Source organism: Phoca vitulina, unplaced genomic scaffold, assembly GCF_004348235.1.
Source record: "Phoca vitulina isolate PV1807 unplaced genomic scaffold, GSC_HSeal_1.0 scaffold30, whole genome shotgun sequence".
Taxonomy (NCBI): Eukaryota; Metazoa; Chordata; class Mammalia; order Carnivora; family Phocidae; genus Phoca; species Phoca vitulina.
This window is the reverse complement of record NW_022589733.1, coordinates 18776089-18790865: the sequence shown is the minus strand read 5'-3', so window position 1 is coordinate 18790865 and position 14777 is coordinate 18776089. Positions and strand designations below refer to the sequence as shown.

The 14777-nt window shown below is 48.2% G+C and overlaps 1 protein-coding gene across 4 annotated transcripts in view; it reads right to left on the bottom strand.

Annotated features, from left to right (window-relative positions):
* The window catches only part of PRMT7 (protein arginine methyltransferase 7), a 58505-nt gene that overhangs the window by 2416 nt on the left and 41312 nt on the right, over positions 1-14777 (bottom strand). For all 4 annotated transcript variants that reach the window (XM_032424184.1, XM_032424185.1, XM_032424186.1 and 1 more), the window contains exons 7-14: positions 13268-13509; positions 12863-13043; positions 7694-7821; positions 7129-7264; positions 6056-6139; positions 5476-5523; positions 4744-4833; positions 1032-1193 (exon numbers count right to left, since the gene is read on the bottom strand). In XM_032424184.1, coding sequence (XP_032280075.1) covers positions 1032-1193; positions 4744-4833; positions 5476-5523; positions 6056-6139; positions 7129-7264; positions 7694-7821; positions 12863-13043; positions 13268-13509 — 1071 coding nt within the window. The remainder of the gene's footprint in view (positions 1-1031; positions 1194-4743; positions 4834-5475; positions 5524-6055; positions 6140-7128; positions 7265-7693; positions 7822-12862; positions 13044-13267; positions 13510-14777) is intronic.

The window sequence follows — 14777 nt, the reverse complement described above, 5'->3', positions numbered from 1 at the left end:
ACACAGAAGCGTGGTCACAAGAGCAAGAAGGGTCAGTGAAGTCGGGCTTGGGGTGCCCCGGCCCCAAACCTGAGGCACACCTTGCTGTTCCCACACACTTGGAAGAGACCCCAAGGTCGAAGGGGCTCAGAGATTGGGGCTCAGAGAAGGATCCAGGATGGCCATTCAAATCTGCCAGGTCTCAAATGACCCCAAGTCCTCACCTACAGGGGGACAATCTGCCAGAGCCACTGGGATGGGTTTTTTGGGGGAAGAAATCTGTAAACTAGCTCCTGAGGCTCTGCACCTATGAACACAGCACGAGGACAATGGGAGGGAGGGGACCAAAAGTGCACACAGGCCAACCAATTTTGTGTCCCATTTCCAGGATATATGCCTGGGAATGAGCGTCATTCCCACATTCCCTCCTGGGCCATGAAAGCCAGAACTCCCGTGGAAATCTCATGAGGTAAATAAACAACACGGAAGAAATGCCCAGAAAATAAGCGACAGAGCCACTGAGCTGCCAATGGATGAAACTGCTCTAATCAAAGAAATATCAAAGGAGGTTCACTCTACTTCTCAGGTTGAAAGCATTTCAAAATCCTTTTAAGAAGAAACACCTTTCCCAAAACGACTTTGTGACTGGTTCTGCTTTGATGAGAAAATTAAAATGAAGCTTTTCAATTTTTTCTTGCATAAAGAAGCTGACTTTCCATCTCAAAATGCTTTTAACAACTGGAGCGTCAGCTCTTAGTAAGAGCAGAGCAAACCACGCAGCATGTCTTCTGAAACTCTTCATTTATGTTTTTTAATTATTCTGATAAGGGATAACTAAAATGACAACACATAGCCACTTCCATTTCATATGCCAAATTATTGCATTTGTACAAAGGCAAGCCTTTTCCATTCAACCCTGCAGTGTGCTGATACAGAAAAGGACAGACTCCTACCATGAGGACTCACACTGCTCCACCTGCACCCAAGGTCTCTGCAAGAAAACAAGGCCCCTCACCTCCCAGCCCTTCTGCAACAACTTGTGGGTGGCCTACCCTGAACTCCACGACCACAGCGTGCAGCGAGGCAGCCTGGGGCATCACCACAGCACCGGGCCCCAGCTGCTGGTCCACAGCGGTCCGCACATACCAGAAGTAGAGGTTGTGCCACGGCAGCAGGCTGGTGGTGAAGAATGGCTCCCCCAGCAGGAGAGAGACCTGGCAATCAGAGCAGGAAGCAGGACCAAGGCGTCAGAATGATCCAGCTAAAGAGTGAAGGCACACTACAAGTTTCATGGGAAACACGGAAATAAAAAGGCATTCTTTCACTCACTCAGGCAACCAACGAGCATGCCAGGTCTGCCCCTGCCCTGAAGGACACAAAGATGAGAAGCAGACACGAGCCCCGCCCTCAGGAGCGCAGAGAGGTGAAGAGGGGATCCTTGTACAGCGCAGTAAGCTTTGCCAGTCAGAGGCGAGGAAGGGACATGTGGAGGGAGCCCAGACGGAACAGCATCAGGAAGGCTTCCTGAATGGCATCCTGTAGGTAGATCCCCACTTGTAGCTTATCATGACAAACTGTTACCAGTGCTCCTCCAGCAGGCTGCCTCACTAGATTCTGAGCACCACAGAAGCGGGGACGTTGGCAGCACAGTATCCCCGGCACCCTGCAAAGTGCTGGCCCCGAGCAGATGGTCAATGAATGTTTGCCAAGTAAATGAACAAACACATGAATAGGAGTCAGAAAAGCAAAGGACCGGGGATTCGAACAGAGGGATGCAGGGGCAAAAGCATGGGTATGAGAGCAAGGCCCTTCGGGAGCTTGTTACACAAGTAAACAGGGTAGAATTGGTAAAGGGTGAGGCCAGAGAAGTGAGGCCAGAGGAGCCAAGTAGCCCAAAGGCAGCTGATGGCAGGCCAAGGGGACTGGACCCTTTCCTGGAGGTAAGAGGGGATTTCTAAATGCTTTCATCAGGGGTTCAAATGGAAGGAATGTGTGTTAGAAAGAGCCCTCTGAACAACCAAGAAGCATGTGGAGACCCACCCACAGGGAGCATGGGCACAGGAGAGGACTTGGCTGAGTACTGCAATGGACCAAGCAAGTAGCAGGGAGTGTACAGAAGGAAGGACTGGGAGATGCGGCAGATGCTGACGAGACAGGGTACCCAGGGCTGGGCCCAAGCAGAAGGGCAGCAAGGGAGGGGCCAATGTAAGATGACACCTGGTGTCCAGGTGAGGTAAGGAAGATGCAGAAGGAAACACTGAAGACAGAAAAGAGTTGGCCCTGCAACACTGGAACAAGGCAAGAAAGTCTGGTCTCACCCCTTCTAGTCACCACTCTAGTGACCTGGAGGCTAGCCAGTGCGCCATTATTAGTGGCTTACAGAACCGGAGGATTTTTTTAATCCTCATGTCTGACAAGGACAAAAAAAAGTGCAACTTGTACTGAGCGTTCAGACAGCGACATTCATAGCAGCCAAAAAGTAGAAACAACCCAAGTGTCCAGCAACTGCTGAACAGTTAAAACAAAATGTGGTCTATCCATACAATGGAATATTCTTCAGCAATAAAAAGAAATGTAGTACTGATTTATGCTACAACATGGATGAACCTTGAAAGAAGCCAGTCACAAACAGACTACACATTTCATATGATTCCATTTATGTGACTGTCCAGAATCAACAAATCCCTGGACAAAAAGTAGATTGGAGGTTGCCTAGGGTTTGGGAGGATTGGGGGCAAATGGGAAGTGACTGCTAATGGGCACAGGGTTTCTTTTTAGGTGATAAAAATGTTCTAAAACCGATTGTAGTGATGATTTTACAACCTTATGAATGTACTAAATCACTGAATTTCACACTTTAAAGTGGGTAAATTGTATGGTATGTGAATTATATCTCAAAAACACTTTCTTAAAAAAAAAAAAAAGGCATGGGGGGAAAATAGGCAAAAGAAAAGCTATGTCACCAAACTAGACATGCAACAGCTACTCAGCACGTGGAAAGGTGTTCAACATCATTAGTCATTAGGCAAATGCAAATCAAAATTATGAGACATTACCCCCTAAAATGACCATAATAAAAATGACAGACAGTACCAACTGTTGATAAAGATACAGAAAAATTAGAACTTTCATACATGTTACTAGTGGGGGTGTAAAATGGTATAGCTGCTTTGGACAACAGTGTAGCAGTATCTTAAAAAGTTAAACAAAAATACCACACAACCCAGCAATTCCAAGCCTACACATCTAAGACAATTAAAAACATAAATCTTCACAAAGACCTATATATCAATGCTCACAGCAGCCATGGGAGCGCCTAGCTGGCTCAGTCAGAGGGCATGGGACTCTTGATCTCGGGGTCATGATTTTGAGCCCCACATCGGGCACAGAGATTACTTGAATAAATAAAACTTTTAAACAAGTTTAAATTAAAAAAATCTAGCTGCATCAGTTCCCTCCTAAAACTAAAAAGAAAGAAAGAAAGAAAGGAAGAAAAAGAAATGTTCACAGCAGCATTATTTTAAAGGCCAAAAATAGTTTTTGAAACAATCCAAATATCCACCAACAGGTGAATGGAGAAACAAAATGCGGCATGGCATAATATTCAGCATTAAAAAGGAATAAAATACCGACACATTCTACAACATGGATGAACCTCAAAGGTGTGACCAGTGAAAGAAGCCCAACACTAAAGACCACATATTGTTTTATTCCACTTATATGAAATGCCCAGAAAAAACAAATGTATAGACAGAAACCAGATCAGTGCTTGCCTGGGGTTAGGGGCTAGGTGATGGAAATGCTCTAAAACTAGAATGTGCGATAGCTGTACAACTCTACAAATTTACTAAAAATCACTGAATTGCATACTTGAAATGGGTTATTTTTATGGTATGTCAACTCTCAGTAAAGCTGTTTAAAAACAAAAAAAGGTGGCAAAGAAAGATGATCGATTCCAGCTTGAAGGGCCTGTGGGATATGTAAGGAAAGCTATCCAGATGGCACTTGGACATAAGAGATTTGCAGACCCAGCTTTGGCGGCCAAAGATTCCCTTATGGGAAAGGACATGATCACCCAGAGAGAAGACAGAGAGGGAGAGGGCAGGGGGAGGGGCAGAGGCAGAGAAATTTAAGCGGACTCTCCATGAGGGCGGGACTCGACCCCATGACCCTGAGATCATGACGTGAGCCGAAACCAAGAGTCGGAAGCTCAACCGGCTGAGCCACCCAGGCGCCCCTAAAAAAAGCAGTCTCTTAAGGACCTAAAAAGAAATGTGTTAAGAAGGCCTCTGGGTCATGAGGGTCCAGGAGCTGGTAAGAGGAAATGTGCGGGAAGACTGTGTTTAGTGTCTCAGGTCACTAGGGGTGGGAGTAGTTTCAGAGGCACACGGGGCAGGGTGGGGGTGGTCAGAAGACCAACTGTGGGAGACAGACAATCAGAAGATCAACCACAGTGGTGGCAGGAAGCAGAAAGGCGAACCAAAATACGGGAGCAAAGGGAGCTGGAGCGCTGTAAAGGGGTAAGGCAGAGAGGACACAACACGCTGCTATTCATCCCAACAGAGCCACCCTCCCTCGGACGCAGCAGAGACCAGCTAGAGTTGAGAGCAGCGCACAAATCTGCATGCCAGGCATCTCTGCCTCGCCTGGCCTTGTGGCTGAGACAGGTGTGGGAGCCAGCATGCAGCCGAGAGAAGAGAAGGGGGCGCTCAGGCCAGCACAGTGCTGTGCTGTCCCTGCAGGGACACAGCCCTCGCCACTCACCTTTTTACCCTTCAAGTCTGCAGACGTTACCAATTCAGGCCGTTTCTCTATTATGTTAATTTTATCTTCCAAGTGGTTAGCCTTGAAAATCTTAACAAGAAAAAAAAATGAAAGTATTGTTTTTGTCCAGGAAAAAAAACATCTCAAAGTTGCCTTGTCTGTTTGCAGTTTTCTAGCCAAATAGTTCTGGAGGACCACTATAAACTGCTTTGTGAAAATTCTCTCCTCCAGGGGCATCCTGTGCACCAAAGATGAGATCACTAGCAAAATGTTGTAAGAGCAAAAGAAATTTCTCTTGCAGGAATATGAGCAGGACTCAACAACAGGCTTGTAGTTCTGGGAGTTTCCTTCAGAGAGGAAGAAATCAAAACCAATCACTGGCCAGGGGGAGAAATACCGTCACAGAACCAACCAGCCAGGCCAGCCTGTGAGCAGTGACTCCCTGGACACTGGGTCACAGAAACAAATCATAAATTCATTGTATCACTGCAAACATTTTAGTTTTGTTAGTTTTACGTGAAGTGAGGAGAAAAGCCATAAAAAGAAAGCAGAGTCTGAATGTTTCTGCTATCCAGGGACAGCCCGAGAAGACTCCCGAGCCAGCTCTCAAGATGGAGGGCTTCTCACTAGCTCCCGTAGTGCCCGCACGGCACCAAAGCGATCAGTCCCAGACACAGGAAGGCAGGCCCCCGCCCAGTCCCCCCCGTCAGTTCCGTAACAATTACCACTTACTTTTCTCATCAGTCTGTGCGAAGCTGCTGAGTTCTCTACTGTAAACACCTAAAGAGAATACATGTCCTTAGTTGTAGGAGATTCACTTGACAGAGAAAGAAATTAAACGCCAACATGATCACTCCAAGGCATAAGGTACCACCAAACCAAGTCCACCTGTGCTCATTACCCACGGGGACAGCGCCCCCTTTCTTCTTTTTCCAAAGACTTTGAGAGACAGAGCGGGGGGGAGAGGGGAGGGCAGAGGGAGAGGGAGAGACCGACTCCGTGCTGAGCATGGAGGCCACACAGGGCTTGATCCCCTGACCCTGAGATCATGACCTGAGCACTTAACTGACTGAGCCACCCAGGCGTCCCTGCACACCCCCTTTCTGCACTGACCCCGAGCTGCAGCTCTATGGGAACAGCTACAGCCTGACTCCTGCCTGCACACGGAGGCGAGCAACCCCAAAGCCCCCACATCCTTGGCAGCTGTGCTTGCAAAGAGCCCGAGTCACAGAACTGTGTACCCAGACCACGCAACATTCGAACTCAAGAGCTGCCTTTAGGAAGCTAGCAGAAAGGCACGTGTGTCCAGTACCTGCTCTGCCCCAAGGTGATGGGCCAGCAAGGAGAGCAGACTGCCGTCACTGACACACAGGCACACGCTGGCCGGCTTCAGCACCTGCAGGAGAACCACCACCTCAACACAGGTTTGCTTATAGTAGGTCAAGAAATTCTTGTTGGCACGCTCACAGAAACGCTTCCCTTCTCCTGACCCCACCAACTCACTCTGTGATCCTTCAATCCGATTCTATACCCTCAACACCCAGCTGGATCTTCTTGTGTCCCCACAGTCATGCTTACCTTCCAGGCATTACGCAGCCCCTGCCCTCCAGTGTACCCACCTCACCCACCTCTCCCCACCCAGACCTCACTGTCAGGAAAGACTCCTCAAGCTGTCCTAGAAGACCCAGCTGAAGACCTGCCCCACTTGCTGGAGGCCACCTCCCAGTCTACAACAAGCCTCTTCCCTCTCTGGTCGCAGCACAGACAACTGTGAGCCTGACGAGTGACTCGCCAAAGGCAGGGATTACTTTACAGGTCCCAGATCCCTTTGAGAGAAACGTAAGACAGCTGGGATCTTCCCTCCTGCAAAAATGCATGCATTTGCATATGTGCACACATAGTTCTGCATTCAACTCCAAGAGGTCCAAGAGACACCCCTCCAAACCCTGTGTGTGGTCCTGGCCTGAGAGACCCCTGCCATAGGCAGCAGGGAGCAAAGGTTTTTAGGCAGGACAGTTACATAACCAGATTCATATTTTAGAAAATTTTAGAAAGGAGGGAGATAAAAGGAAGGATGGGGTGGCTGAATCCACTGGGATCATCCACAGGGACTGCTAGTGACCACAAAGGCGACGCGTTTAGAGGGACAAAGGCAGGGGCCGAGGTGAGGCTCCCAGGGAGAGGCTCTCACAGGAGAGCAGAAAACTAGCCCTCAGGAAGTCCAGTAACATGCTCCCTGGCTCACCACCTGAGGGCCCACCCAGAAGCCACCTGAAGACCAGGAAGCACAGAAATCAAAACCAACAAACTATAAGCAAGCAATGAGCTGGGGCCCATGGGACTAACTCCTTCTTGCCTATAACCACTCGGGGGCTGGACACTGACCGTCCTCAGGGCCTGGACGTATTGGTCAGTTCTGTCCTGATCATTGATCTCTCCAAACCGAGGCCGGTTCCAGAGCAGGTGAGCTTGGCAGTCGCACACAGGGCGTGCTGGGTAGACTCTCCCGTTTTTTTCGGGGCTAGGGCAGGAAATGAACAGATGGACACGTACGATGAGCGTGATCTGCTAAGCACTGGCAGGCATAAAGGCATGGCACAGGGATCTGCCCAGTAGAAGTGAGATGGGCCATGGTGGGCACATCCTCTAGAGGGCATGGGTCTAGGAGCTGGCTTACAAATGGGCATTAGGGGGTAGAGGGCCCCCCAATTCAAGACTTCTCATCTAGGGCTCTTCCAAATGGGGGCCCCACAACCGGGACAGCCTCTTCTAGTACAGGACAATGGGCACTAACACATCCAGTCACAAAACTTTTACTCTTATTTCATTCTGTTCAGACACAAACCTGCCCACTCGTGCCTCTACAGGGTCTATAAGGCGAACTTACGTAAGTGCACAGTGTCACCGGCCCAGGGCACCGCCCCCCCCCCCCACAAGACTCAGGACATACCAGGTCTTCTGGAGGCTGTACCATACACAATAGTCGTCGTGGTGGGCTACCAGGCAGAGGCTTGAGCCTTGGACAACGGGCTCTTCTTGTGGCAGGAAGTACACACACTGCATCCAGTGGTCCCGCCACTGAAACAGGGAACAGAGAATCAGGCATCCCCAAGCTGCAAAAAGAGCAACGCTTCTAATCCAGGAGTCAAAATCCAAGCCCAAAACCCACTTGCAGGGAGACCATGCTGTGGACTACAGATGCCTACTCTTGAAAGAAGAAAATTCTCAAGTAAGAGAGGCTAATGGCTGGAAAGCTTGCTGGAACGCTACTGGCTTTAGAAGGATACAATGCAGCCCAGGGTAGCAGTCTTCAAGAGGAGTTCAGGACAGGGGACTCTGTCCCATGTACGTGCATGGCTACGTGTGCATGCCTCCACCTCACGTGTGTGTGTGTGTGTGTGTGTGTGTGTGTGTGTGTGTGTACAGGCAAGGAAGACGGGAAGCAGAGAGGGAAGATGGGGGAGAGAGAGAAAACAAACATAGCAAATGTTGACAATTGGGAAATTTAAGTAAAGGGCATATCAGTGTTTATTTTCATTTATTCTGTGGGTTTAGAATTTTTCAAAATAAAAAGTTGGGAAAAGAGTACAGAAAGGTCTTGTTCTGTTTATTCTTTTGAATTAAAGTTTTTAGGGGCGCCTGGGTGGCTCAATCGGTTAAGCCTCCAACTCTTGATCTCAGGACCATGAGTTCAAGCCCTGTGTTGGGCTCCATGCCTAGTGCAGTGCACTTATTTAAAAAATAAATAAATAAAAATAAAATAATATAATATAAAATAGTTTTAAAGACCTGGAATACTCTAAATTGTGAAACGGTTTACAATGATCCAGAGTCAACTTTTAATAAGCTATATTCATCCTTTTTGACACTACAAATCCCACATACAGGATTCTTTGCTAAGAAAAAACAAAGGAAAAAAGCTATATTCCCATGAACACCCTTATTACAGATTTAGACTAGCAAAACCTGGCCCCGACCCAAATGTCCAGCAGCTCAGAAATGGATCTACAAGTCCTTATACAGAATATCAGCAGACACTAAAGATGGTAACTGAAGACGAGTGCAGCATGAAAATACAGAAATCAGCACCGACAATCTCATGTATGTGGAAAGAGATCAAAAGAAGGAAGTTCTTTGCAGTGATAGGACCCTGAGTGCCTTTGGATTCATTTTTGTTTTACACAAGGAGGTTTATTACTCTTACAATCTTTAAGCCTCTTTTTATTTTTTTAAGCCTCTTTTTAAAAAAGAAAGAACTATCCTAAAAAGTGGATACCTGGTGCAATTCTGACGAGACGAGTGTGTGCTCATTCTCTGTCATCAGCAGGAACTAAGAAAAACTTGGTCCCTGGGGAGACTCCCAGAGCACCGCCGGGTGCGGATGCAAACAGAGCTGACACCAGCCCCACTTCACAGGAACACATTCTGCCCTACCTAGATCTGAATTTAACTGAAAGGCAGGTGAACGACATTCCCAGGTTATCTAAAATGTCTATCTGAACATAAAAGTTAGAAAATGACAATGTAACTAGACACATTATAGAACAAGTAAACGCTAACAAGGAGGAAAAAATCGATTCTCTAAAACCTGTTGTTCATTCCTTACTGTGCAAATTGACCCAAAGACAAGAGAAGCCTTCCCCAATAAGGCTCTCTGACCATCACGTCCTCACAAGCCAGCCTCCCAGGTCCGAACGCTAAAGGGATGCTGACTGAACCCACTGGCCGAGGTGAGACAGACTGAATATATTTCAGACCAAGAGCAGTTTAGTGAAGTCATGAGGGAGATCCATTAGCAGCTCTTCAAATTTCTTTTTTCTTTCTTTCTTTCTTTTTTTTTAGATTTTATTTATTTGAGAGAGAGAATGAGATAGAGAGAGCATGAGAGGGAGGAGGGTCAGAGGGAGAAGCAGACTCCCTGCTGAGCAGGGAGCCCGATGTGGGACTCGATTCCGGGACTCCAGAATCATGACCTGAGCCGAAAGCAGTTGCCCAACCGAGTCACCCAGGCGCCCGCAGCTCTTCAAATTTCTAACAGTCCATAAGTCACCGCCGATAAAGGAAGGACACAAACCCATCAGGAGACAAGCACCCACCACTGCTGCCTAAACAGGAGGCCCTGCTCCGATCACTGGTCGGGCCTCAGTTTCAGTTTGGGCATTATGTGGTTACCCAGCACGTCTTGTATGAGGATTGAAGGAAAAAAATAAACATAGTAGTGATGAGGGAGCAGAAGGCTAGCTGAAGACAAAGCATAAGCTGACCTTGCAACCTTCCCCCACCCCCTACTTCTGGGTGGGACATGTGACAGTCTTCCAGGAATCTCCCTAATATATTAATGTTAACACTTTGCTAGAGGGGAAAACAACCTTAACTTGACAATGGCAGGCCTCCGGTATCTTGTAGGTGGGGCCTCTTTAGCATATGAATGTTCTTCTGAAACTTCCCTTTTCCTTAACTTCCCCCAACTCCCAAGTATATAATCACCACTCCTCAAGACCCCAGGGCAGGAGCTCTTTATACCCACGGGTCCTGTCTCCGTGCTTTAATAAAACCCATTTTGCACCAAAGACATCTCAAGAACTCTTTCTTGGTCTTCAGCTCCGGACCTCACCCCACTAAACCTCACCTATATTCCAAAACATCAGCAGCACTGTGAAGATATGCAAATAAAAGTATTAGCATTTTATATTCTTATGCTAATTTTGTATACATCACTCTCCCGGAGAGGAAGCTAGCAGCCCAGTGTCCACCTCAATTCTGCGGGTGAATTCTGACTAGCCCCTCCCGCCCCCAAACACTCGCTCATCCTGCGGAAGACCCCCTGAAGACCAGGCTGTGCAGAGTTCATTTGCACTGCTTGGAGGCACACCCGGCCAAGGCCAAGCAACTGGAGGGGAGGGGCGAGGGGGCACCTCACAAGCCCGGGGGTCGGGGGTTACCAACTGCAATCCTGCAGCAGTCATGACCCTTTGGCCTAAGCAGTAACTCAGGGGGCAGGGGAGCGGCTAAGGCCATCCCCCGATGTCACCCTGCGTACACCTAGAACAAGCAGGCCAGCAATCAAGATAAATCCAGTGCCCAGCAAGTGGTAACAGGACAACAGAATACAGAGAGAATGGTGCCCAGGGACTCCCAGGTAGAGAAGGGATTGGGTTTTTTTGGAAATGTTGGTGAAGTTGGTGGGGTCTGGAGCCAATGGCCGAGACGTCTCCCATGCGAAATGGTGGTTTATTAAAGCACGGCGACAGGACCCCCGGGCAGAAAGAGCTGTTGCACCAGGGCTGTGAGGGGTGGCTGATTATGTACCTGGGAGTTGGGGGCAGTAAGGAAAAGGGAGATTTCAAAAGGATTTTCATATGCTAAAGAGGACCTCCAAGATACTGGAGGCCTTGCCATTGTCAAGTTAAGGTTGTTGTTCCCTCTAGTAAAGCATTAACACTAAGACAGCTGTGACTTTCCTGCTGGAATTTAGGTTATTGATAACAATGTTTTTATTGATAAGAATGCTTTTTTCTTGTAAATCACGAAGACATTTTGTAAACTGAGGGAGACTCTTGTCTTTAGATCTCTATTAGTTAACCATTTGTTTTTCCTTCCCTTAGCTTTAGGGCAGCAGGAGTGTCTGAGGAATGTCACACAGAGCCCACCTGGGGGTGGGAGTGGGGGTTGCGGGGGTGTCAGCTTGTGCTTTGTCCTGAGTTTGCCTTCTGCTCCCTCATCAGAAGGAAGGTTTGATTTCTCAGCCCTGAAGCACCTTTCCCACTTTTTCCCCCTTTGAGTGTGTGTATAGAGAGTAGACAACACACGCATTCTTTTCAGGAGAGAAAATTCAAAAGATATGAAAGGGTCATGGAGTGAAAAGTAAGTTTCCTTTCCACCCCTAACCTCCAGCCCCCTTCCCAGAAGCAATCATTTTTACCAATTTCCGTAAATTCTTCCAAAGATATTCTTACACACACCCACCACACACGTAAACTCAAACACATATATTCTCATCTTTGATAATACGAATGTTGGCATGCCACATTGTTCTGCACCTCTATTTTTGTATCACTTAATGATCATCCATGTTCTCCATCAGTGCTAAGGGACCTGCCTCACCCTCTGAATGGATATAGGACAACAGACTTAGCCAGTCCCCTACTGGTGGCTTCTAGATTGCTCCAGTCTTATTTATCAGATCAGGGCTGTAGTGAGTATCCTGGCACACATGTCATCATACACATATGCAACTCTACCCAGAGCCCAAAAGTCTAGAGGTGGTGTCCCTTCCCATGGTGACAGATTGGGTGTCCCCACAATCCATGGACGCTCTGATGTTCACCGGCCTGCTTTTCCCCACAGCTCCACCCAGAGCACGTCACCAAACTTTCTGAACTTTATCACTAACAGGTGGAAAACAATGTCTCACTGAAGTTTACATCTGCACTACTCTTATAAGTGAGGCTGAACAGCTTTTTGCATGTTAAAACCCTGCACTTCCTTTTTTGTAGTTCACATCCTCCACCCACTTCCTATTAAACTAGAAAAGATTTTGAGGCCATGGAAAATGAGGCTGTAGACAGACTGCAGTCCTCCATTCCAAGCTGAGCTGAGGCCCCTGTGATTACAAAGGGACAAGGGGTGGGGGCTCTGAGTGTGGCTGTGCTAGGACTTGGGGGAGCCAGCACACCAAAGCTTCCCTGTGGCCCCGTGTCTGCTGGTGCCACACATGAACTTGGCCGAGACGTCTGTTTTCTATTAAACGATAGGTAGCCTTGCCTTTTTTGTTTTTTTGTAACTCTTCTCTAACGGGCACCTGGATGACTCAGTCAGTTGAGCAGCGGCCTCCTGGTTTCAGCTCAGGTCATGCTTTCAGGGCCAGAGGGACTGCCTGTGTCCGGCTCCACACTCAGCGGAAAGCTGCTTCTCTCTCTCCCTCTGCCTGCCGCTCCCCTGCTTGTGCTCTCTCTCACTGAGTCATATAAATAAATACAATCTTAAAAAAAAAATCCTGACCTAGTCCTTCTGTCTCTAAATTCCTGTGAATCTAAGGTTCAACATGCTACTTTCCCACAACGAAAAGTGGACAAGTTTCCTGATTTACATGAAAACATGCTCAACTCCTGCCTCTTACCTGGAGCTCCTCTGGGTCTGAGTGCGCCCAGAAGGGGGCCATGGTGCACTTGATCTTCCCCTCAGGGTCCATTTCAATGTCCCACCAGGAGAGAACCACCTGAGCTCGGCCAGATGCCAGAGGTTCAAACTGCCGGCTGTGGCAGGCTGCTGAGCTACTGACTTGCTTGCTAAAGTCCACACTGTGGAAGAATACGCAGGAACTTAAGCATATTTTAAGCTCACATACTCCATTTTTAAGCTTTTACGGTGACATCACCAGCAATGAGACTTGTCTGCAATGGACTCCCGCCTTCAGAAGCAGGTGACATCAGCTAGATTTCCTTCTGACTCATAAAGAACTTCTAAAGACCCCAATTCCACCAAATATCTCAAAGCACCGTTGGCTGGGGCGGCTCCTTGGTACCTGAACATAGGCATCACATCACTGAGGGCACTGAAGTCAGTGGGCGACACCTGGTTCAGCTGAATGTCATAGACAGAGGGGGCACCAGGGCACCTCTCCAGTTCCAAGGGGGGGACGATGACCTGCTCTCCACGGCTGGTCTGAACGCGGACAGGAAAGAGCTTATTCCACGACCACATCCTCCGGGACTCCACCAGCTGTGCATAGACGGTTGCTCTGTGAGGTACCGCTTCACAGTTTTCCTAAGTTCATGTCACAAAAACAAAAAAGGGAAAAATAAACTGGTATATGTATTATAAAATATACCCACAGTAATTCTCATTGATCAAAAGAGGCTTGTTCCTTAATATCAGCTCGGTTGAGTAGCATCTACCGCCTTACACTAAAGGACGGTGAACTGTTTTTGGCCTAATGTCCTTGGGGAAGAAAAAAAAAGGAACCAGATTTCAAAAAGAACACACGTTATGCCTAGAACAATTTATGTCAGGTGAGTTCCCAACTACATGACACTCTTAAATACTTCAAAAATAACCCTTAATTGTCATCATGCTGATTAACTCCCACACCAACTTTGAAGAAAGAGTCCAAGTCTGCTAAGCAGCGATGATGGCACGGGGCTCCAAGCTTCTCTTCAGCGCAGGTCTCACCCAGACACCAGAACCTTTTTATTGCATAGCCCGATGGATAAGTGTCCACCCTCAGATGACCTGGCCTCCTGGCCTCACCGGGCACTGCCCACCACTCCCCTCGCTTGGTTTTGGCTGCAGTCCCTCATCCGGTTTCCCTCCTACCTCATTCTTTCACCCGACAGCCTCTACGCAACAGACACCAGGAGCCCAGGCAAGAAGAGGACGCTCCCAGCTACTACTGCAGGGAAATGACAGGCACGGGGTCCCGTCTCAGGACTAGAAACCTCTTGGGTCAGATGATCCTTTGCTGTAGGGGCTGTTTCGTACATCATACGATGTTCACTAACATCCTCGACCTCTATCCACAAGATGCCAAGAGCGTCCCCCTCTCAGTTGTGACACCAAAAATGTCTCCAGGCATGGCTCTGGATGAGAAACACTGTTCTCCTCCTCTGGCTGCTTCACAAGGCTGTGCTTCCCTACCCATCCTTCACAGAGACAACTCCCCAGAGACATGGTCTGGCCCATCTCTCTCCCTCCACACACTCTCCCCTGAGGGACATCTGTCAGTCAGTCCATCTTCATTTACCAAATACCGCATAGCCAAAAGCCTCTTGGTCCTCTCTATTTGTCTGACCCTCAGATAGCTCAAACTCTGTCTAAACCAAACAAATCACCTTCACCTCTCCCCCTCCTTCCCAAGCCTGGTCCTTCTCCCATCTACCCATTCAATAGGGAATACCACCATCCAATCCAGTCTCCCAAGCCCCAAACCCTGGCACTGCCTCAATGCCTCCACATCTAAGTAATTACCAAGTCCTTGACCACCTTCCTCCTCCCCAAGACTACCTGTTCAGGCCCATTTCTCTGGTCTCAGCTGA